Raw genomic sequence first — 22,730 nt, 5'->3', positions numbered from 1 at the left:
GAACACCTGCTCTTTCCATGACATAGACTGACCAGGTGAATCCAGGTGAAAGCTATGGTCCCTTATTGATGTCACTTGTTAAATCCACTTCAATCAGTGTAGATGAAGGGGAGGAGACTGGTTAAAGAATCATTTTGAAGCCTTTGAAGTTTTGTACACTCAGTGTTATAAGAAGGAGAACTGAGGCTCATAAATCGCATCGTATCTGAACAGGCATCGTTTCAGAACGAAAGGGATCGTTTCAGAACGAAAGGGTGCTGTTGCTCTGCTAGTGTTGCTGTTCTGTCTGTCTGGGGCATGGGCTCAGGGAGAGAAGGTTGAGATAGAAAACAGAGGAACCAAAGCTACTGACACGACCAACAAACTCACACTCACGGAACATGACTGATTAACTGAGGTGCAGAAGCTGAAAGAATTTGTGTTGAAGCTGAGAGATGTCGCGGTGGTTCTGAGAGACATTGTTTCAGAGTAGAGAAAGAAGCTGTGGAACACGGAGACAAGAGTGGCAGCCAGCTAGGGCCAGGTGGAAGAACTGAAGAAAGAGAATGCAGGTAATTCATTTCTCCTTACTGGGTGTATGAATTCATACATTTTATCCAATGCAACTTACAGTCATACGTGCATACATATCTATGTGTGGATGTTCCCCAGAATCAAACCCACAATCTTGGCCATGCTCCACCAACTGAGTCATACAGGACAATTACTATGAACAAGATTTTGTGTTCTCATCTCAAATCAAATCAAATTGTATTGGTCACATACACGGGTTAAGCAGATGCTATTGCGGGTGTGGCGAAATGCTTGTGTTTCTGGCTACGACAGTGCAGTAATATCTAGCAATTAATATCTAACAATTTCACAACATATACCCAATACACACACATCTAAGAAAAATAATGGAATTAAGAATACATAAATATATGGACGAGCAATGTCAGAGTGGCATAGACTAAGATACAGTAGAATAGTATAGAATACAGTATATACAAATGAAATGAGTAATGCAAAATATGTAAACATTATAAAAGTGACTGGTGTTCCATTTATTAAAGTGGCCAGTGATTTCAAGTCTATGTATATAGGGCAGCAGCCTCTAATGTGCTAGTAATGGCTATTTAACAGTCTGATGGCCTTGAGATAGAAGCTGTTTTTCAGTCTCTCGGTACCAGCTTTGATGCACGTGTACTGACCTTGCCTTCTGGATGATAGCAGAGTGAACAGGCAGTTGCTCGGGTGGTTGTTGTCCTTGATGATCTATATGGCCTTCATGTGACATCGGGTTCTGTAGGTGTCCTGGAGGGCAGGTAGTTTGCCCCCGGTGATGCGTTGGGCAGACCGCATCACCCTCTGGAGAGCCCTGCGGTTGCGGGCGGCGCAGTTGCCGTACCAGGCAGTGACACAGCCCGACAGGATGCTCTCGATTGTGCATCTGTAAAAGTTTGTGAGGGTTTTAGGTGCCCAGCCACATTTCTTCAATCTCCTGAGGTTGAAGAGGCGCTGTTGCGCCTTCTTCACCACACTGTCTGTGTGGGTGTACCATTTCAGTTTGTCAGTGACGTGTACGCAGAGGAACTTGAGGCTTTCCCCCTTCACTGCCGTCCCGTCGATGTGGATAGGGGGGTGCTCCCTCTGCTGTTTCTTGAAGTCCACAGAAAGGCCAAAAAGATCATCAAGGACAACAACCAACCGAGCCACGGCCTGTTCACCCCACTACCATCTAGAAGGCAGAGACAGCACAGGTGCATCAAAGCTGGGACAGAAAGACTGATAAACAGCTCCTATCCCCAGGTCATCAGACCGTTAAACAGCCGGCCTCCTAAACTAGACAGCCTGTGCACACTACTCTGCCCAGTACTCTACTCTGTCCCTTAGTCACTACCCGGCTACCACCGGGTACTCCACCCTGCACCTTAGGAACTGCTGCCCTATGTACATAGTCATTGAACACTGGCCACTTTTATAATGTTTATATACTAGTTATATATCTACTGCTGTACTAAATTGTTTTACTATTTCTTAATGTTTTATTACTGTGTGTTTGTTTGACATTTATGGCACTGATTGATAGGAACAAGAGCATAAGCATTTCGTGACACCCACCATAACACCTGCTAACTGTGTAGGCGACCAAAGTATTTAGACTAGATTTGTTGTGATTTAATAACATTTACATTTTAGTCATTTAGCAGACGCTCTTATCCAGAGCGACTTACAGTAGTGAATGCATACATTTCATACATTTTTTCTCCGTACTGGTCCCCCGTGGGAATCGAACCCACAACCCTGGCGTTGCAAACACCATGCTCTACCAACTGAGCCACACAGGACCTAGTATAGAATAGTATGACTATGCTAAAAAGGACAAAAGTAATAATAGGATCAACTGAGTTGCCTACAATCCCCAATCTACTGGTAGACACACAAGTCCCGTTGAATTCATGTGCAAATGTGTCATAGAATTACAGCGTATAAAACATCTGTGAGCTGCTTTCAGAGAGCCCAAGTGCCATAGTGGAAGCTGACTTCATGACCCTACTACTCTTGTGTTGTGTGAGAAAGAGAGCCCAGGGCTTAGTGAGTGAGTGAAACACCACACGTTAGGCTAGCAAGCCCCCTTTTCCCGCCCGCCCTCCCTCCTTCCTATATACATCTGTAATAACAGCAGGACTTGGCTGCACTCCGGCCCTCATCACCACCTGTGTGTGTGCGTGTGTGTGTACGTGCATAAGTGTAAAGGCATAGGGGCCCATTCAGTCCAATCAGCTGAGACAAAACTGCGAACTCCGCCCACCACTGCCACCTCCAAACGAACAAGTCACCATGGTTTCTATCTCTGCGCCAGCAAAACGTTCCGGCTAACAATCCGAGATGGAGAGGAAGAGCAAGAGTTGAACGTTATAAAGTTACAGTAATATCAACGTTTTTACAGTAAGGCATGATTTCGGTATTGATTCCGTAGCTGATGCTAAATAGTTGAACTAGATCCATATGATATGAAGCAGACAATGTGGGGGAAAAAAAATACTTTTTAACATTGGGTTCATTAACACATTATGGCAGCCACAATATGACTAAACTCTAGTCTGAAAACAGCCCATTTAATCACATACCACATGCTAGCTTGCCCTGGCCAATCCAAAACTAAAGAGCAAAACACCAAAGACAATGATACTGTCTTCACTGAGTGGCTCCCCGAGTTAAATACAGAGAGCTGAGGGGTCCGTGTACATTTCTCTGGGATACTCCAGGTGCCATAGGTGTGTTGGGACAGTGCCAGGTAGCTATGGCTACGTGACTGGAGTCACACCTGAGACCGAGACACTCTGTGCCAACACAGACCCAAAGGAATGAAAAAATATTGACTTGAACGGAAGGCGACAATAACACTGGAGGAAAAGGGGAGAAGAGGGAGGGAAGGAAGGAGAGTGAGCGATGTAGAAAGAGAGAATACATAGGGTGAGAAAGATAGGAGAGATATGGCGAGAGAGGCAAACTGACAAGGAAAGAAATGTAGACATTAAACAGCAATACCTAGTGATTGATTGGTGTGTCGAGGGAGAGAGAGGGAGAGAGAGGGCAGAGAGAGTGAGAGTGTGTGAGAGAGACTGAGAGAGACAGAGAGAGAGTGAGAGTGTGAGAGACAGAGAGGGAGAGAAAGAGAGAGAGAGCAGAGAGAGAGATAGAGAGAGAGATAGAGAGCAAGAGTGTGAGAGACAGAGAGAGGGAGAGAAAGAGAGAGAGCAGAGAGAGAGAGCGAGAGAGTGTGAGAGACAGAGAGGTCTAGCAGTGGGGCCAAACCCACCCAGCTCAGAGGGGTTCTCTGCTGAGGAGGGCCAGAGCTCAGCAGATCCCAGAGGACTGAGCCAACAACAGCACAGGAATGCTGTGGTCCCAACCACTCTCTCTGTGTGTGTGTGACTGACTGGGTCTGCCGCTGTGACAAAGGCTCTCTTCTTATTCACACTAATGACCAGAATGCACTCAGAGAGGCTGCACACTTTAGACTCAATTTGCAGGCAATCACACAAACATGTACTCCTACAGTTTGACTTTCATTACAGTCCCCCAAAACATTCCACGTGTTAACGCAGATAAAAAAAAAACATTGCAATACTACAGTAAGTAAAGAGGGGAGTGTGTGTGTGGGGGGGGGGATTCTCAGCTTGGTTGAGGAGGCCTCCTTGTTCACTCACTATCTGACTACCACCTGCTTCCTCATACACACATGCACCCACAAACACACACACACACACACACACACACATACAGGCCAACACAATCGACACACGCACCTCCTGCGGTAATACAGCAGCAGGAAAAGGCAAAGCCACTGGCATGGAGAGGACCTGCTCACGGCAGCCACTCTGCCTGCTGTGAACAGGCCTGCTAGACCACATCAAAGAGAGAGAGAGAGAGAGGCCTGGGCAGAGCCAAGAATAGCCAGAAGAGACTGCACCTGTAGCACAGCTAACACAGCTACCAGAGGAAAAGAGGACAAGAGAGGCTTTCACTGGGAGCTGGAGGAGGGAGAGAGAGAGAGAGAGTGAGAGACAGAGAGAGAGAGAGACGGGGAGAGAGAGAGATGGAGAGCGATAAAGTGGTAGAAAGAGAACATAAAGTCGGAGAGAAAGAGAGGAAAGGGGAGAAAAAGTGATGGAGCAAGAGAGAGAGAGAGAGAGGTAGAGGTAGAGAGAGAGAGCTAGTATATGTGCCCTCCACCTCAACTTCCTCCCTGGTTTGCTGTCAGCGGCTGGTCCACATCTGGAGGGCGGTCTCCACACATTCCTCAGGATTCCTGCTCGCCTCCCTCCCCTCGCCTTCCCTCCCGCCTCTCAATCGGAACATTCACACACACGCACACACACACACACACACACACACACACACACACACACACACACACACACACACACACACACACACACACACACACACACACACACACACACACACACACACACACACACACACACACACACACACACACACACACACAACCATGCACAGACACAAACAAACCGACGGACAGACGCATGCATGCATGCACACACACAAATACATTTGCTCACTCACATTTCCTGCTTATTCCTTCCTCATTCCGGGAATCTTCCAACTGGGATTTCTGTAAGTTACCGGAATATTGCAACCCTAGGTCTGAGCATCCTCTTCGGCCCATGCATTATTTATGAGTTAGGCATGCACTACCAGGGTGGCCACTGGGTGGTAGCAGCACACAGCAGAGTGCACAGCCCAGACACTAGAGCAGCCAGGCACAAAGGAGTGCTGTTCTGTCCTCCTCATCCCCACAGAGTAAACAGTTCTTTCCCACGGGAAGGAACAAGTGATGCTCCTGTCTACTAGCCACATGGTATGTGGAGGAGGATTATGACACACACACTCACGCGCACACACACTCACGCACACACACACTCACGCACGCACACACACACACACACACTCACGCACACACGCGCACACACACCACACACACACACACACACACACACACACACACACACACACACACACACACACACACACACACACACACACACACACACACACACACACACACACACACACACACACACACACACACACACACACACACACAGAGAGAGAGAGACAAACATCTACTCATGCACACACTCCCCAAATCCCAGGCTGTTATGACCGAGATCTAATGCAGGGGTATCTGACCGTGGTTGAACCAGCGACCAGATGTGTCTAAATCCTATAGGGGCAATATCTGTGGTCATAGTCATCAATGTAATAGCCGGATCAGCGTAGGATTGGGCCTGGGTAATATGGTCACCTGTATAAGTGGTACATGTTGTCTTACCTGGCACTCTCGAACGTGGCCGATGAGGTCTTTCCTATGGCTCCGAACCCTACACCAACAGCAAGGCCCTCTACAAGAGAACGAAAACACATAGCCATGGAGGTTAAAGTTCAACATGTGTGTGTGTGTGTGTGTGTGTGTGTGTGTGTGTGTGTGTGTGGGTGTGTGTGGGGGGGGGGGGGGGAAGTGAGAAAGAGAAAGGGAGAGCGAGAGAGAGAGAGAGAGAGAGAAGGCGATTGAAAGCGAATGGACAAATGAGAACAGAATTAGGGTTAGGGGTTAAGGTTAGGTTTAAGGGTTAGGGAAAATAGGATATTGAATGGGAATCAATTGTTTGGTCCCCGCAAGGATACTAAAACAAATGTGTGTGTGTGTGTAAGTGAGAGAAAGAAAGAAAGACAGACAGAAAGAGACTCCATTATTTATTGCGCGGCACCACTCAAGTTCAAATAGGCTAAACCATGGGCTGTCACATCACGACGTCGTCCCCATTTATGTGTGAAGGTTCAAACGCTACATGTTCTCTTCTGCCATCTAGTGTTAGTGAGAGGAACTACATACTTATCTCCGACTTCTCATTACTGCCTTCGAGGTGTGGATCGATGGACGAGTGGGTTATCTCTATTTAATCCTCCCTCACAGTCTGCATCTTCATCTCCTTTTCTCTTTCCATCTTCTCTCTTTCCGTTTCGCTCCCCATCTCTCTGTACACCTCCTCTATTACTCATCCCTCTCACTCTCTCTCAATATGAGTGAACGTGCAACGGACGAACGCTGACACACAGCTCCCCTGTGTAGATTTACGGGTGGGTAAAACAGCCGAGACAGAACTAAGCCATATCTTTCTCTCCCTCCCTCGCCCTTCCCACGGTCTTAGAGAAATAACTCTTACAAGTCACACAAGTGAATTAGAAAAAAGAGAGAGAACGAGAACCATTCGGTCCCTATGTCTCCCCCGGGCTCTGACATGAGAGGGGGAGGAGGAAGTTGAAATACATGGGGTATTCAGATGAGCAGGGCACGTCGAAGCCATAGCAGCTCCATTTCAGCTCCCGCTCTCCATCTGTCTCAATCGGCTGCTGAGGTCTCGGCGGTGCTGGAGGAGCCCATTACAAACTCCGGCAGAGGGAGTAATACCTTCATTTGTTCCTGTATGGGACATTAGGAAGGGTGCTGTTTAGAAGGAGGGTGGTGGTGGGGGGGGTCAGTCTCTAGCTTCACAATGATGTGGCATAGACAAGGAGGTGAGTTTGAGGGGGCGAAGGAGGTGGTCTATCCCATGTGGGGGCCAGATTTAAGTAATCTGCTAACTTCTACAGCAGAGTAACGTACAGTGATTTCAGAAAGTATTCATACCCCTTGACTTATTCCACGTTTTGTTGTGTTACAGCATGAATTCAAAATGGATGAAAATATTATTTTGTCAGACATCGACACACAATAACCCATAATGACAAAGTGAAAACATGTTTTTTGAAATTTTTGCACATTTATTGAAATTAAAATACCTAATTTACATACAGTTGAAGTCGGAAGTTTACATACACTTAGGTTGGCGTCATTAAAACTCGTTTTTAAACCACTTAACAAATTTATTGTCAACAAAATATAGTTTTGGCAAGTCGGTTAGGACATCTACTTTGTGCATGACACAAGTAATTTTTCCAACAATTGTTTACAGACAGATTATTTCACTTATAATTCACTGTATCACAATTCCAGTGGGTCAGAAGTTACATACACTAAGTTGACTGTGCCTTTAAACAGCTTGGAAAATTCCAGAAAATGATGTCATGCCTATAGAAGCTTCTGATAGGCTAATTGACATCATTTGAGTCAATTGGAGGTGTACCTGTGGATGTATTTCAAGGCCTACCTTCAAACTCAGTTCTTCTTTGCTTGACATCATGGGAAAATCAAAAGAAATCAGGAAAGACCTCAGAAAAAAAATGTAGACCTCCACAAGACTGGTTCATCATTGGGAGCAATTTCAAAATGCCTGAAGGTACCACGTTCATCTGTACAAACAATAGTACGCAAGTATAAACACCATGGGACCACGCAGCCGTCATACCGCTCAGGAATGAGAGACGTTCTGTCTCCTAGAGATGAATGTACTTTGGTGCAAAAAGTGCAAATCAATCCCAGAATAACAGAAAAGGACCTTGTGAAGATGCTGCAGGAAACAGGTACAAAAGTATCTACATCCACAGTAAAACGAGTCCTATATCGACATAACCTGAAAGGGTGCTCAGCAAGGAAGAAGCCACTGCTCCAAAACCGCCATAAAAAAGCCAGACTACGGTTTGCAACTGCACATGGGGACAAAGATCGTACTTTTTGGAGAAATGTCCTCTGGTCTGATGAAACAAAAATAGAACTGTTTGGCCATAATGACCATCGTTATATTCGGAGGAAAAAGGGGGAGGCTTGCAAGCCAAAGAACACCATCCCAACCGTGAAACACGGGGGTGGCAGCATCATGTTGTGGGGGTGCTTTGCTGCAGGAGGGACTGGTGCACTTCACAAAATAGATGGCATCATGAGGGAGGAAAAATATGTGGATATATTGAAGCAACATCTCAAGACATCAGTCAGGAAGTTAAAGCTTGGTCGCTAATGGGTCTTCCAAATGGACAATGACCCCAAGCATACTTCCAAAGTTGTGGTAAAATGGCTTAAGGACAACAAAGTCAAGGTATTGGAGTGGTCATCACAAAGCGCTGACCTCAATCTCATAGAAAATGTGTGGGCAGAACTGAAAAAGTGTGTGCGAGCAAGGAGGCCTACAAACCTGACTCAGTTACACCAGCTCTGTCAGGAGGAATGTGCCAAAATTCACCCAATTTATTGTGGGAAGCTTGTGGAAGGCTACCCGAAATGTTTGACCCAAGTTAAACAATTTAAAGGCAATGCTACCAAATACTAATTGAGTGTATGTAAACTTGTGACCCAGTGTGAATGTGGTGAAAGAAATACAAGCTGAAATAAATCATTCTCTCTACTATTATTCTGACATTTCACATTCTTAAAATAAAGTGGTGATCCTAACTGACCTAAAACAGGGAATTTTTACTAGGATTAAATGTAAGGAATTGTGAAAAACTGAGTTTAAATGTATTTGGCTAAGGTGCATTTAAAGTTCCGACTTCAACTGTAATTGTTCACACCCCTGAGACAATACTATGTAGAAGCACCTTTGGCCGTGATTACAGCTGTGAGACTTTCTGGCTAAGTCTCTAAAAGCTTTCCACACCTGGATTGTGCAACATTTTCCCATTATTATTTTCAATATTCTTCAAGCTCTGTCAAATTGGTTGTTAATCATTGCTTGACAACTATTTTCAGGTCAGCCACACCTCTGAGAAACATAGACGATTAGTCTTTTAGGTCCCGTTGATAGGATAATCTCGAACGGAGCTCATCCAGTTTGTTCTCCAGTGACTGCACGCTCGCCAATAGAACTGAGGGCAATGGCGGCCTATTTGCTCGCCAATGTAGTCTTTTCAGGATGCCGCCTCGCCTGCCTCTTTTTCGCAGCCGCTTCCTCTTTCAAGTCCCAAGGATTAGGGCCTAGTCCAGAGTGAGCAGAACTTCCAGAGCTGCCGACTTATTGAAGTAGACATTTTCATCCAAATCGAGGTTAGTGATCAGTGTTCTGATGTCCAAAAGCTGTTCTTGGTCATAGGAAATTATGGCGGAGAAATGATGTACAAAAAAATGTAAGATCAGCGTAAATAACAAACAAAATAGCAGAATTGGTCAGGATCCCGTAAGACAGCTACTATATATAGCAGCGCCATCTTTTTTGCTGGCCAGTAGTCAAACCATAGTAGTCAAACCAGTATTCAAACCATGATACAGTAGTCAACGACCATCACACCATAACAATTCTGATTTTCAGGTTTCTGATTTGAGTGTGTTATTACATATATAAAGCAGGGAGTGTCAAAATCTGTGTCAAAAGCTCCAGGGCCTTCTCTGTGTCTGGGAGATAGTTAACCTTTCATGAATTAGTGCTGAGCAGCCGAGAATTGATCCCTGGTGGTGTCTTTGGGAAGTTGTGTCGGGATGTCTCTTCTCCTCTGCCTGTCTTTTTCCTTTTCTCATGTGAGGCTAGACACACAGCAGAGCAGGCCAGGAGAGACCTACGGCCCGGGTTTGGAGTGTGTGTGGAAGGTTGTGTGTGTACGTGTGTGTGTGTCTCTGTCTGCTGGCGGCCATGTCGTGACATCTCCGCTTGTTGTTTTATGCCGTTTTACACAAGGCAGTCGGCTCTGACATCATCATTGTTAACAGACACTCCCCCTTCACCTCTTTCCCTCTCTTCTCTCTTCCAACTCTTCTCCCCTCTCTCCAAATATATGAATTCATCAAGACCTTCAAGGTCTAGGGTCCCTCGCTCCTTGGTAATAGCAATGCCAGATGCTCACCTACACACACCTTGCCGTGTGGGTGTTGTCGTTAAATGTTGCTAGTGAGTCATTCAACAAACGTACATCTTATCAAATGAGCACAGCCGAGGTCCTGGAGGAATGGAAGAAAGGGAGGAGGAGGAATAGGAGGAAGAGGAGGAAGAAGAGAAAGATGAGGAGGAAGATGTGTACTATTCCTCCTCGTCTCTTTCCATCTCTCCAGGACCTAGGCCCGAGCTCATTTGCTACACCTGCAATAACATCTGCAAAATATGTGTACACGACCAATATAATTGGATTGATGGCGTTTGATGTGTCATACATGTCTACTCCTGGGAAAGGTACAAAGTTCAACTTTACTTAATAAAAGAAAGATTTAGCTATTATGAATGTTATATTGTTTTTGTGCATCTCAGCAATCTTTACAACATATCTACATGCTCTGAGCTCAGGCACAATGAAGAAAACAAAATAAAAGTAACTTTGCTAATACAGCTACAGTGGGTATAGAAAGTCACCACCCCCTTTCAAAATGTTCACCTTTTGTTGCCATACAGCCTGAAATGAAAACACATCAAATCTGACTTTTTCCAGCTTTATTTACACACAGTAACCCACAATATCCAAGTTAAAAAAAATAATAATAATAATCAGAAAATGTATAAAAATTAAAACCGTAAAATACCCTATTTGGATAAGTGGACACCCCCTTGAGTTAATTCTTGGTGGAACCACCTTTTGCTTGAATTACAGCCATGAGTCTCTTTGAATACGTCTCTATCTTTGCACACCTAGACTGTGCAATATTTGCCCATTCTTCCTTGCAGAATTGTTCAAGCTCATTCAAATGAAAACTTCTCATTTTCAACTTCCTGGCATACCTCAGCAAGTTTGCAATTGCAATTCTAGGGTGGGGGGGGGGGGGGGGGGGGTGTTCACTTATCCAAATACGGTGTTTCACTGTTTACTTTTAGTTAATTTTAGTTCGTTCTTTATATATTTTTTTTCTCGCTTATATTGTGGGTTACTGTGAGTAAATAAAGCTGGATAAAGACTCATTTTATGTGCTTTCATTTCAGGCTGTAAGGCAACAAAAGGTGAACATTTTGAAAGGGGGGTGGCGACTTAGTTAATTAGTTCGCAGTATTATAAGATTACAGTGGGTATAATCTTATAATACTGCAAACTAATTAACTAATCAGAGATAAGTGTGTGTGAGTCACTGTGGAAGCTAAGTTTGCATGACTGACATTCAAAAGCATCCAGTCGATTATTTTATTGTTATTTGTCTCCCATTCTCTTTGAAAATAGCGCTATCACCAGGCTATCATAAAAATGTCACGCTGTCACCATGAAGTGTCAGAAAATGCCATCGAGCTGTCCTACTGCTGTCATTATTCTATTATAGCGATGTCTCCTGTCTCTACATAATCATTGCTGACAAGGTCAGAATGATGACAGAAATATCAATAGATCATTTAATTGCCAGGTAAGAGTTTGGTCCCTGTGGTCCAAAAGTCTGGAGTTGGCAAAGAAGTGTGAAGTGAAGAAAACTCTTGACTCGCTGGTTTGCATACAACATCTCTAATTAGATAGACAGTTGGAGAGAAGGAAAGAAGCCGGCAAACAGAAAAGTGCATTTTCAAAGAGGTAGAGAAACATTTCCCTTAATGGGCAATAGGCCATTCTAGGCATGTTCAAAGGGCTGATGTAGCCGAGAAAAGATGCATATAGACTAAGTGCCCTAATGCATCAGCTATGAGGGATACACAGGTAACTAATTCTGAAAAATAATGACATATGGTTTCCTACCAGCTCTCATCACTCTGAGCCCTAGAGATAATGAACACTACTTTTCCAGGGAGGAGAAGTTGAATTACCATTCCTGTTCCAAGTATTGGGAGGGAAGCACATGTGGAGAGAGAGAGAGAGGGAAAGAGAGAGAGAGTGTACAAAAACACACTCAGCCATGTATAGTAACTAACTTTGTTCTTGTCTTCCTGCGTCTTCTCTGTAGGGAAATAATAAACATGTTTCCATGTGCGCATTACCCATGCCGTAGCTAATTGATGTGGGAATTGATGTGTGCCAGCGAGGGGCCTGGCCTGGATCCTTCGTCCAGAATAGCTTATCAAATCAAATCTTATTGATCACATACACATATTTAGCAGATTCCAGGTGTAACAGCATGGCAGGTGTAGCAAAATGCTTGTGTTCTTAGCTCCAACAGTGCAGTAGTATCTAACAATTCACAACAATACACACAAATCTAAAAGTAAAAGAATGAATTAAGAAATATAGAAATATTAGGACGAGCAATGTAATTGACAAAAATACAATAGAAAATAAGACAGTATATACAAATGAAATGAGTAAAGTAGTATGTAAACATTATTAAAGTGACTTGTGTTCCATTATTATAGTGAGCAGTGATTCTATGTCTATGTATATGGGGCAGCAGCCTCTAAGATGCAGGGTTGAGCAACCGGGTGGTAGCCGGCTAGTGATGACTATTGAACAGAGTGGTGGCTTTGAGATAGAAGCTGTTTTTCTCCGTCCCAGCTTTGATGCACTTGTACTGACCTCGCCTTCTGCATGGTAGTGGGGTGAACAGGCCATGGCTTGATGATCTTGATGGCCTTCCTGTGACATTGGGTGCTGTAGGTGTCCTGGAGGGCAGGCAGTGTGCCCCCGGTGATGCGTCTCCACCCTCTGGAGAGCCCTGAGGTTGCGGGCAGTGCAGTTGCCGTACCAGGTGGTGATACAGTCCGACAGGATGCTCTCAATTGTGCATCTGTAAAAGTTTGTGAGGGTCTTAGGGGCCAAGACTAATTTCTTCAGCCTCCTGTGGTGAAAGAGGCGCTGTTGCGCCTTCTTCCCCACACTGTCTGTGTGGGTGGACCATTTCAGATTGTCAGTGACATGTATGCCGAGGTACTTGAAGCTTTTCACCCTCTCCACTGTGGTCCCGTCGATGTGGATAGGGGCGTGCTCCCTCTGCTGTTTCCTGAAGTCCACGATCAGCTCCTTCGTTTTGTTGACGTTGAGGGAGAGGATATTTTCTGGGCACCATTCTGCCAGGGCCTTCACCCCCTCCCTGTAGGCTGTCACGTCATTGTTGGTAATCAGTCCTACTACTGTTGTGACGTCTGCAAACTTCATTATTGAGTTGGAGGCGTGCGTGGCCAGGCAGTCAGGCAGTCAAAATGATAGTTTTCGCATTCTACCATATTAATGACCAAAGGCTCGTATTTCTGTGTGTTATTATGTTATAATTAAGTCTATGATTTGATATTTGATAGAGCAGTCTGACTGAGCGATGGTAGGCAGCAGCAGGCTCGTAAGCATTCATTCAAACAGCACTTTCGTGCGTTTGCCAGCAGCTCTTCGCTGTGCTTCAAGCATTGAGCTGTTTATGACTTCAAGCCTATCAACTCCCGAGATTAGGCTGGTGTAACCAATGTGAAATGGCTAGCTAGTTAGCGGGGTGCGCGCTAATAGCGTTTCAAACGTCACTCGCTCTGAGACTTGCAGTAGTTGTTTCCCTTGCTCTGCAAGGGCCACGGCTTTTGTGGAGCGATGGGTAACGATGCTTCGAGGGTGGCTGTTGTCGATGTGTTCCTGGTTCGAGCCCAGGTAGGGGCGAGGAGAGGGACGGAAGCTATACTGTTACACTGGCAATACTAAAGTGCCTATAAGAACATCCAAGGTATATGAAATACAAATGGTATAGAGAGAAATAGTCCTATAATTCCGATAATAACTACAACCTAAAACTTCTTACCTGGGAACATTGAAGACTCATGTTAAAAGGAACCACCAGCTTTCATATGTTCTCATGTTCTGAGCAAGGAACTTAAACGTAAGCTTTTTTACATGGCACATAACGCACTTTTACTTTCTTCTCCAACACTTTGTTTTTGCATTATTTAAACCAAATTGAACATGTTTCATTATTTATTTGAGGATAAATTGATTTTATTGATGTATTAAATTAAGTTAAAATAAGTGTTCATTCAGTATTGTGGTAATTGTCATTATTACAAATAAATGTAAAAAATTGACCAATTAATCGGTATCGGCCTTTCTGGTCCTCCAATAATCGGTATCGGTGTTGAAAAATCATAACCGGTCGACCTCTACTCTAGACCCTAACTGTTACAGACCTATATCTATCCCACCCTGCCTTTCTAAAGTCTTCAAAAGCAAAGTTAATGAACAGATCACCGACCATTTCGAATCCCACCGTACCTTCTCCACTAGGCAATCTGGTTTCCGAGCTGGTCATGGGTGCACCTCAGCCACACTGATGGTCCTAAACGATATCATAACCGCCATCGATAGAAGACAGTACTGTGCAGCCGTCTTCATCGACCTGGCCAAGACTTTCGAATCTGTCAATCACCACATTCTTATCGGCAGACTCAATAGCCTTAGCTTCTCAAATGACAGCCTCGCCTGCTTCACCAACTACTTCTCAGATAGAGTTCAGTGTGTCAAATCGGAGGGCCTGTTGTCCAGACCTCTGGCAGTCTCTATGGGGCTGCCACAGGGTTCAATTCTCGGGCCGACTCTTTTCTACGTATATATCAATGATGTCGCTCTTGCTGCAGATGATTCTTTGATCTACCTCTACGCAGATGACACCATTCTGTATACATCTGGCCCTTCTTTGGACACTGTTAATAAACCTCCAAACGAGCTTCAATGCCATACAACACTCCTTCCATGGCCTCCAACTGCTCTTAAATGCTAGTAAAACTAAAAGCATGCTCTTCAACCGATCGCTGCCTGCACCCACCCGCCTGACTAGCATCTCTACTCTGGACGGTTCTGACTTAGAATATGTGGACAACTACAAATACCTAGGTGTCTGGTTAGACTGTAAACTCTCCTTCCCGACTCACATTAAGCATCTCCAATCCAAAATGAAATCTAGAATCGGCTTCCTATTTCGCAATAAAGCCTCCTTCACTCATGCTGCAAATATACCCTCGTAAAACTGACTATCCTACCGATTCTTGACTTCGGCGATGTCATTTTCCAAAATAGCTTCCAACACTCTACTCAGCAAATTGGATGTAGTCTATCACAAAGCCATCGAATTTGTCACTAAAGCCCCATATACTACCCACCACTGCGACCAGTATGTTCTCGTTGGCTGGCCCTCGCTACATATCCGTCGCCAAACCCACTGGCTCCAGGTCATCTATAAGTCTTTGCTAGGTAAATCCCCGCCATATCTTAGCTCACTGGTCACCATAGCAACACCCACCCGTAGCACACACTCCAGCAGGTATATTGCACTGGTCATCCCCAAAACCAACACTTTCTTTGTCTGCCTTTCCTTCCAGTTCTCTGCTGCCAATGACTGGGACGAACTGCAGAAATCTCTGAAGCTGCAGTCTTATATCTCCCTCTCTAAATTTAAGCATCAGCTGTCTGAGCAGCTTACCGATCACTGTACCTGTACACAGCCAATCTGTAAATAGCACACTCGACTACCTCATCCCAATATTATTACTTACCCACTTTCTCTTTTGCACCCCAGTATCTCTACTTGCACATCATCATCTGCACATCTATCACTCCAGTGTTAATGCTAAATTGTAATTATTTCGCCACTATGGCCTATGTATTGCCTTTCCTCCCTAATCTTGCTACATTTGCACACACTGTGTATAGATTTTTCTATTGTGTAATTGACTGTATATTTGTTTATCCCATGTGTAACTCTGTGTTGTTTGTGTCGCACTGCTTTGCTTTATCTTGGTCAGGTCGCAGTTGTAAATGAGAACTTGTTCTCAACTGGCCTACCTGGCTAAATAAAGGTCAAATAAAAATTTTAAAATAATAATAATCTAGGTCGGGTGAACAAAAGGACTTGAGTTTTTGTACATTATCATAATCACACTATCAAACATACACCACCTCCTTTCTTCTTCCCATAGAGATCTTTATTCCTGTCAGTGCGATGTACTGAAAACCCAGCTGGCTGTACGGATGGGGACAGTATATCTGGAGAGAGCGATGATTCTGTGAAACAGAGTATGTTACAGTCCCTGATGTCTCTCTGAAGGGACATCTTTGCCCTGAGCTTGTCTACTTTATTGTCAACAGAGACTGAACATTAGCGAGGAATATACTGGGAAGCTGCTTATACACACGTGTACAGTTGAAGTCAGAAGTTTACATACAGCTTAGCCAAATACATTTAAACTCAGTTTTTCTGACATTTAATCCTAGTAAAAATTCCCTGTCTTAGGTCAGTTAGGATCACCACTTTATTTTAAGAATGTGAAATGTCAGAATAATAGTAGAGAGAATGATTTATTTCAGCTTTTATTTCTTTCATCACATTACCAGTGGGTCAGAAGTTTACATACACTCAATTAGTATTTGGTAGCATTGCCTTTAAATTGTTTAACTTGGGTCAAACGTTTTGGGTAGACTTCCACAAGCTTCCCACAATAAGTTGGGTGAATTTTGGCCCATTCCTCCTGACAGAGCTGGTGTAATTGAGTCAGACTTGTAGGCCTCCTTGCTCGCACACGCTTTTTCAGTTCTGCCCACCAATTTTCTATAGAATTGAGATGAGGGCTTTGTGATGGCCACTCCAGAACCTTGACTTTGTTGACCTTAACCTGTTGGGGCTAGGGGGCAGTATTTTCACGGCTGGATAAAAAAACGTACCCGATTTAATCTGGTTACTAATCCTACCCAGTAACTAGAATATGCATATACTTATTATATATGGATAGAAAACACCCTAAAGTTTCTAAAACTGTTTGAATGGTGTCTGTGAGTATAACAGAACTCATTTGGCAGGCAAAACCCTGAGACATTTTCTGACAGGAAGTGGATACCTGATGTGTTGAATTACCTTTAAGCCTATGCCATTGAAACACACAGGGGTTGATTCATGTTTTGGCACTTCCTATTGCTTCCACTAGATGTCACCAGCCTTTACAAAGTGTTTTGAGTCTTTTACTGTGAGATCTGACCGAACAAGAGCCATGGAACGGTGATGGCCGATTAGACTCTGGCGTGCGAGTTCATGTTGGGTACCCTCGTTCCAATACGTTATAAAAGAGAATGCATTCGTCCACCTTGAATATTATTCATGTTCTGGTTAAAAAAGGCACTAATGATTTATGCTATACAACGTTTGACATGTTTGAACGAACGTAAATATATTTTTTCCCCTCGTTCATGACGAGAAGTCCGGCTGGCTTAGATCATGTGCTAACAACACGGAGCTTTTTGGATATAAATGATGAGCTTTTTTGAACAAAACTACATTCGTTATGGACCTGGGATTCCTGGAAGTGACATCTGATGAAGAGAATCAAAGGTAATGGATTATTTACATAGTATTTTCGATTTTAGATCTCTCCAACATGGCCGTTTGTCTGTATAGCAAAGCATATTTTTCTGGGCGCAGTGCTCAGATTATTGCAAAGTGTGATTTCCCAGTAAGGTTATTTTTAAATCTGGCAAGTTGATTGCGTTCAAGAGATGTAAATCTAGAATTCTTTAAATGACAATATAATATTTTACCAATGTTTTCTAATTTTAATTATTTAATTTGTGGTGCTGACTTGACTGCCGGTTATTGGAGGGAAACGATTTCCTCAACATCAATGCCATAGTAAAACGCTGTTTTTGGATATAAATATGAACTTGATAGAACTAAAAATGCATGCATTGTCTAACATAATGTCCTAGGAGTGTCATCTGATGGAGATTGTAAAAGGTTAGTGCATCATTTTAGCTGGTTTTATGGTTTTGGTGACCCTGTCTTTGAATTGACAAAACATTACACACAGCTATTGTCAATGTACTCTCCTAACATAATCTAACTTTATGCTTTCGCCGTAAAACCTTTTTGAAATCGGACAACGTGGTTAGATTAAGGAGACGTTTATCTTTCAAAGGGTGTAAGATAGTTGTATGTTTGAAAAATTTGAATTTTGACATTTATTTGGTTTCAAATTTGCCGCTCTTGAAATGCACCTGCTGTTGATAGGGTGCACCACGGGTGGCACGCTAGCGTCCCACATAGCCCCAAGAAGTTAAGCCATTTTGCCACAACTTTGGAAGTATGCTTGGGGTCATTGTCCATTTGGAAGACCCATTTGCGACCAAGCTTTAACCTGTCTGGGAACTAGTCAACAGCCAGTGGAATCGCGTAGCGCGAAATACAAATACCTCCTAAATGCTAAAACTTCAATTTCTCAAACATATGACTATTTTACACCATTTTATAGATACACCTCCCCTGAATCGAACCACGTTGTCCGATTTCAAAAAGGCTTTACAGCAAAAGCAAAACATTAGATTATGTTAGGAGAGTACCCAGCCCAAAATAATCACACTGCCATTTTCAAAGCAACTAGCATGCATCACAAATACCCAAAACACAGCTAAATGCAGCACTAACCTTTGACAATCTTCATCAGATGACACTCCTAGGACACCATGTTACACAATACATGCATTTTTTGTTCGATAAAGTTCATATTTATATATAAAAACAGCATTTTACATCAGCGCGTGACGTTCAGAAAATATTTTCCCTCAAATGCTTCCGGTGAATCAGCGCTACAATTTACAAAATTACTATTCGAAAACATTGTTAAAATTTTATATTCTCATTCAAAGAATTATAGATTAACATCCTGACTGATGTCTTGAGATGTTGCTTCAATATATCCACGTATTATTCCTCCCTCATGATGCCATCTATTTTGTGAAGTGCACCAGTCCCTCCTACAGCAAAGCACCCCCACAACATGATGCTGCCACCCCCGTGCTTCACAGTTGGGATGGTATTCCTTGGCTTGCAAGCGTCTCCCTTTTTCCTACAAACATAACGATGGTCATTATGGCCAAACAGTTCTATTTTTGTTTCATCAGACCAGAGGACATTTCTCCATGTGCAGTTGAAAACCATAGTCTGGCTTTTTATGGCGGTTTTGTAGCAGTGGCTTCTTCCTTGCTGAGCGGCCTTTCAGGTTATGTCGATATAGGACTCGTTTTACTGTGGATATAGATACTTTGTACCTGTTTCCTCCAGCATCTTCACAAGGTATTTTGCTGTTGTTCTGGGATTAATTTGCACTTTTCACACCAAAGTACATTCATCTCTAGGAGACAGAACACGTCTCCTTCCTGAGCGGTATGACAGTTGCGTGGTCCCATGGTGTTTATACTTGCGTACTATTGTTTGTACAGATGAACGTGGTACATTCAGGCGTTTGGAAATTGCTCCCAATGATGAACCAGACTTGTAGAGGTCTACAATTTTTTTTCTCAGTTCTTGGATGATTTCTTTTGATTTTCCCATGATGACAAGCAAAGAGGCACTGAGTTTGAAGGTAGGCCTTGAAATACATCCACAGGTACACCTCCAATTGACTCAAATGATGTCAATTAGCCTATCAAAAGCTTCTAAAGCCATGACATAATTTTCTGGAATTTTCCAATCTGTTTAAAGGCACAGTCGACTTAGTGTATGTAAACTTCTGACCCACTGGAATTGTGATACAGTGAATTAGAAGTGAAATAATCTGTCTGTAAGCTATTGTTGGAAAAATTACTTGTGTCATGCACAGAGTAGATGTCCTAACCGACATGCCAAAACTATAGTTTGTTAACAAGAAATTTGTGGAGTGGTTGAAAAACAAGTTTTAATGACTCCAACCTAAGTGTATGTAAACTTCTGACTTCAACTGTATGTGCATGGTCAGGCACAGAGGCACTCACACATGTACATCTATGCTCAAGCACACACACACACAGTCAGCATGGAAAACAGAGGTGTTGAGGAACATGAGAGAGAATACTCAGGGAAACAACTGAGTGAAGAAAAATAATTTAGATCAAATATAAATTACCTTCCAAACAATCTGTATCGAAATATGTCTCTTTCAGTGTCAAGCACAGAGTAAACACAAAAACATTGCTTGGCGATAAAAAGAAGAAGAGACTATACACCTCAGAGGGCTAAATCCCAAAAGCTCTTACAAACATGAGTGTAGATTAAGCTGAGCAATGAGGTTTTAAAAGGCCACAGGCCCAGAGGACAAGCCTACAGCCAACCACGGTTGAGCATCGCCAGAAGGGGGGCTTTGTTTGGTCCACCGAGCCTGGGGCAGAGCCTGGAGCTGGGCCTCTGGACCAGAACGAGCTCATATGTACTCATCCTCTCACTATCTGTGTTGGACTGTATTCAGCTGTCAATCGCAGAGTCAAATTTGTTGCATGCCTTGTTGGTTAAGCCAGAGAAAAGGCTTGGTAGTGCTCTGTGGCTTGCCAAGCTTCTATCATGTAAATGTGGCACACACACAGCCAATTCTCAGGGGAGGACAGGGACAGTCAGAGACAGCAGCATGGCTTGGTGGGCTCAATGTGGGGAAGCTTAACAATGGACTGATGAATGGCTCAGTGGGCTGACTACTGGTAACTAATAAGCCTAGGGAGGTTTCTGTGTTGTGGTTCAGATCAGTCCAGTCCACACCAGCCGGGATCAAGAAACATTATACGATGAACAGTCGTTTCTGTCTGTCTGTCTGTCTGTATCCATCCATCCATCCATCCATCCATCCATCCATCCATCCATCCATCTCCACAATTATGTCTATTTGGGAAATGTAAATATTGATGATCTATATCAGAGAAAGTTATGTTGTCTAGATCTAATTGCTTTATATGTTGATTTTTTGGTTGTTGAAGTGATTGGTAGCAGGGAAACATAAATACTTATGGTAATATACTAATGGTAATATATACATGTAAACACAAGTAACAGTGACCAGTAGCAGGATAAATAGATACTGTACATACTAATGCTAATGGAAATGAATTAACAATGAACAGCGGCATAATGGTAGTAATACATCTAGTCAATAATCATTGATGACCAGAGAAGCTTGACGATGGCTCTGGGAGAGAAGACTGGGGTCCGGTAGTATATTTGTACGCGTTCTAATGCTATCACGCTAATCCTCAGTAAGTTAAATTATACCTTTGAGTGCTCCCATAACTGTCAGCTTTGAGCTGTTGATTGATTACATTTTCCCTGTCCCTGATCCAAAACAATTACCAGACACACACGCACACACACTGTCTTGTATAACTGACCTTGTGGGGACATTCAATTCAGTCCCATTCAAAATCCTATTTTCCCGAAACCCAACTTAACCCTAAAACTAACCCTAGCTCCTAACCCTAACACTAATTCTAACCTTAACCCTAAACTCCCTAGAAATTGCATTTGACCTTGTGTGGAAGAACAAAATGTCACCAGTTGGTCAAATGTTTTGTTTGTTTACTAATCTTGTGGGGACTTCAGTTGAAGTGGGAAGTTTACATACACCTTAGCCAAATACATTTAAACTCAGTTTTTCACAATTCCTGACACTTAATCCTAGTAAAAATTCCCTGTCTTAGGTCAGTTAGGATCACCACTTCCACACGCCGACAAAATTGAAACAAAATTGACGCCTTGTAGCATGCATGGCCTTGTCACGATAACATTGAGATATACTAGGCTAATGGTGTGTAATGATGTGTCTGTATGTGTATTGTAATTGTCACTACGTTCTGTTTCAAATGACTACATTTCACCAGCTCTGATATGCCGCCCCCCCAATAAAAACTGCACTGAATTGACGCCTTGTAACATGGCCTTGTCATGCTAACATTACATTTACATTAAGACATACCAGGTAAATTATGTGTCTGTATAGTCTATAATGCATTGTTGCTATGCGTGCTGATTCAGATTATGTATTTCACCAGCCATGATATCACAGACGGTACGTGTCACCAATTTATATGGATGAGCGTTCATCCGCACTTCCTGGAAAACACCGGCATTAAAACTCTGAGGTGTAATTCTCCCTAGGTACAGATCTAGGATCAGCATCCCCTCCCCCAACCCTAACCTTAACCATTAGCAATGAACATTTAAAACTGACCCAAGATCAGCGTGTCGGGGCAACAACACCCGACACTGTCATTAAACGATGCACATCTGTTCACGTGGAGTTAAGCTAGACTGCCTGTGAACACAGGAATCAATTAAACTTCTCACTCTTGACTTTTTCCTCCAATTAAAAGGACCACACTTTGGGGCGAGGCCATCGATTAGGTAACTACGTTTGTACATTGAATTAATGGACAGTGTTTTCGTTGTTCTCCATATTTCACTAACACACGTGGAGTGACACAGGGATGCTCCTGCATCCTAAGCCTGTCACACTCTTATGACCACGGATCACACTCTACCCCCCCTGAAACCTCTGAAAACACTGCTATTGATTCTCCCAGTTGGTGCAGGTTTAAGCTTATTAAGGTAAAAACACATATAGGAGCAGACTTGCCTCAACAAGCAGGGGACGCCTAGCGGTAAATGCATAGCCCCTTCAGGAAAGCACAACTCATCCTCATCAATACTCCATCAT

The 22,730-nt window shown here is 43.3% G+C and overlaps 1 protein-coding gene across 3 annotated transcripts in view; it reads right to left on the bottom strand.

The window, feature by feature from the left end:
- The window catches only part of s39ab (Zinc transporter SLC39A11), a 143,007-nt gene that overhangs the window by 9,635 nt on the left and 110,642 nt on the right, over window positions 1-22,730 (bottom strand). For all 3 annotated transcript variants that reach the window (XM_014178910.3, XM_082970352.1, NM_001173736.1), the window contains one exon: window positions 5,846-5,915. In XM_014178910.3, coding sequence (XP_014034385.1) covers window positions 5,846-5,915 — 70 coding nt within the window. The remainder of the gene's footprint in view (window positions 1-5,845; window positions 5,916-22,730) is intronic.

Source organism: Salmo salar, chromosome 28 (genome assembly GCF_965601325.2).
Source record: "Salmo salar chromosome 28, fSalSal1, whole genome shotgun sequence".
In the NCBI taxonomy this organism is placed as follows: domain Eukaryota; kingdom Metazoa; phylum Chordata; class Actinopteri; order Salmoniformes; family Salmonidae; genus Salmo; species Salmo salar.
This window is presented reverse-complemented; position numbering and strand designations above follow the sequence as displayed.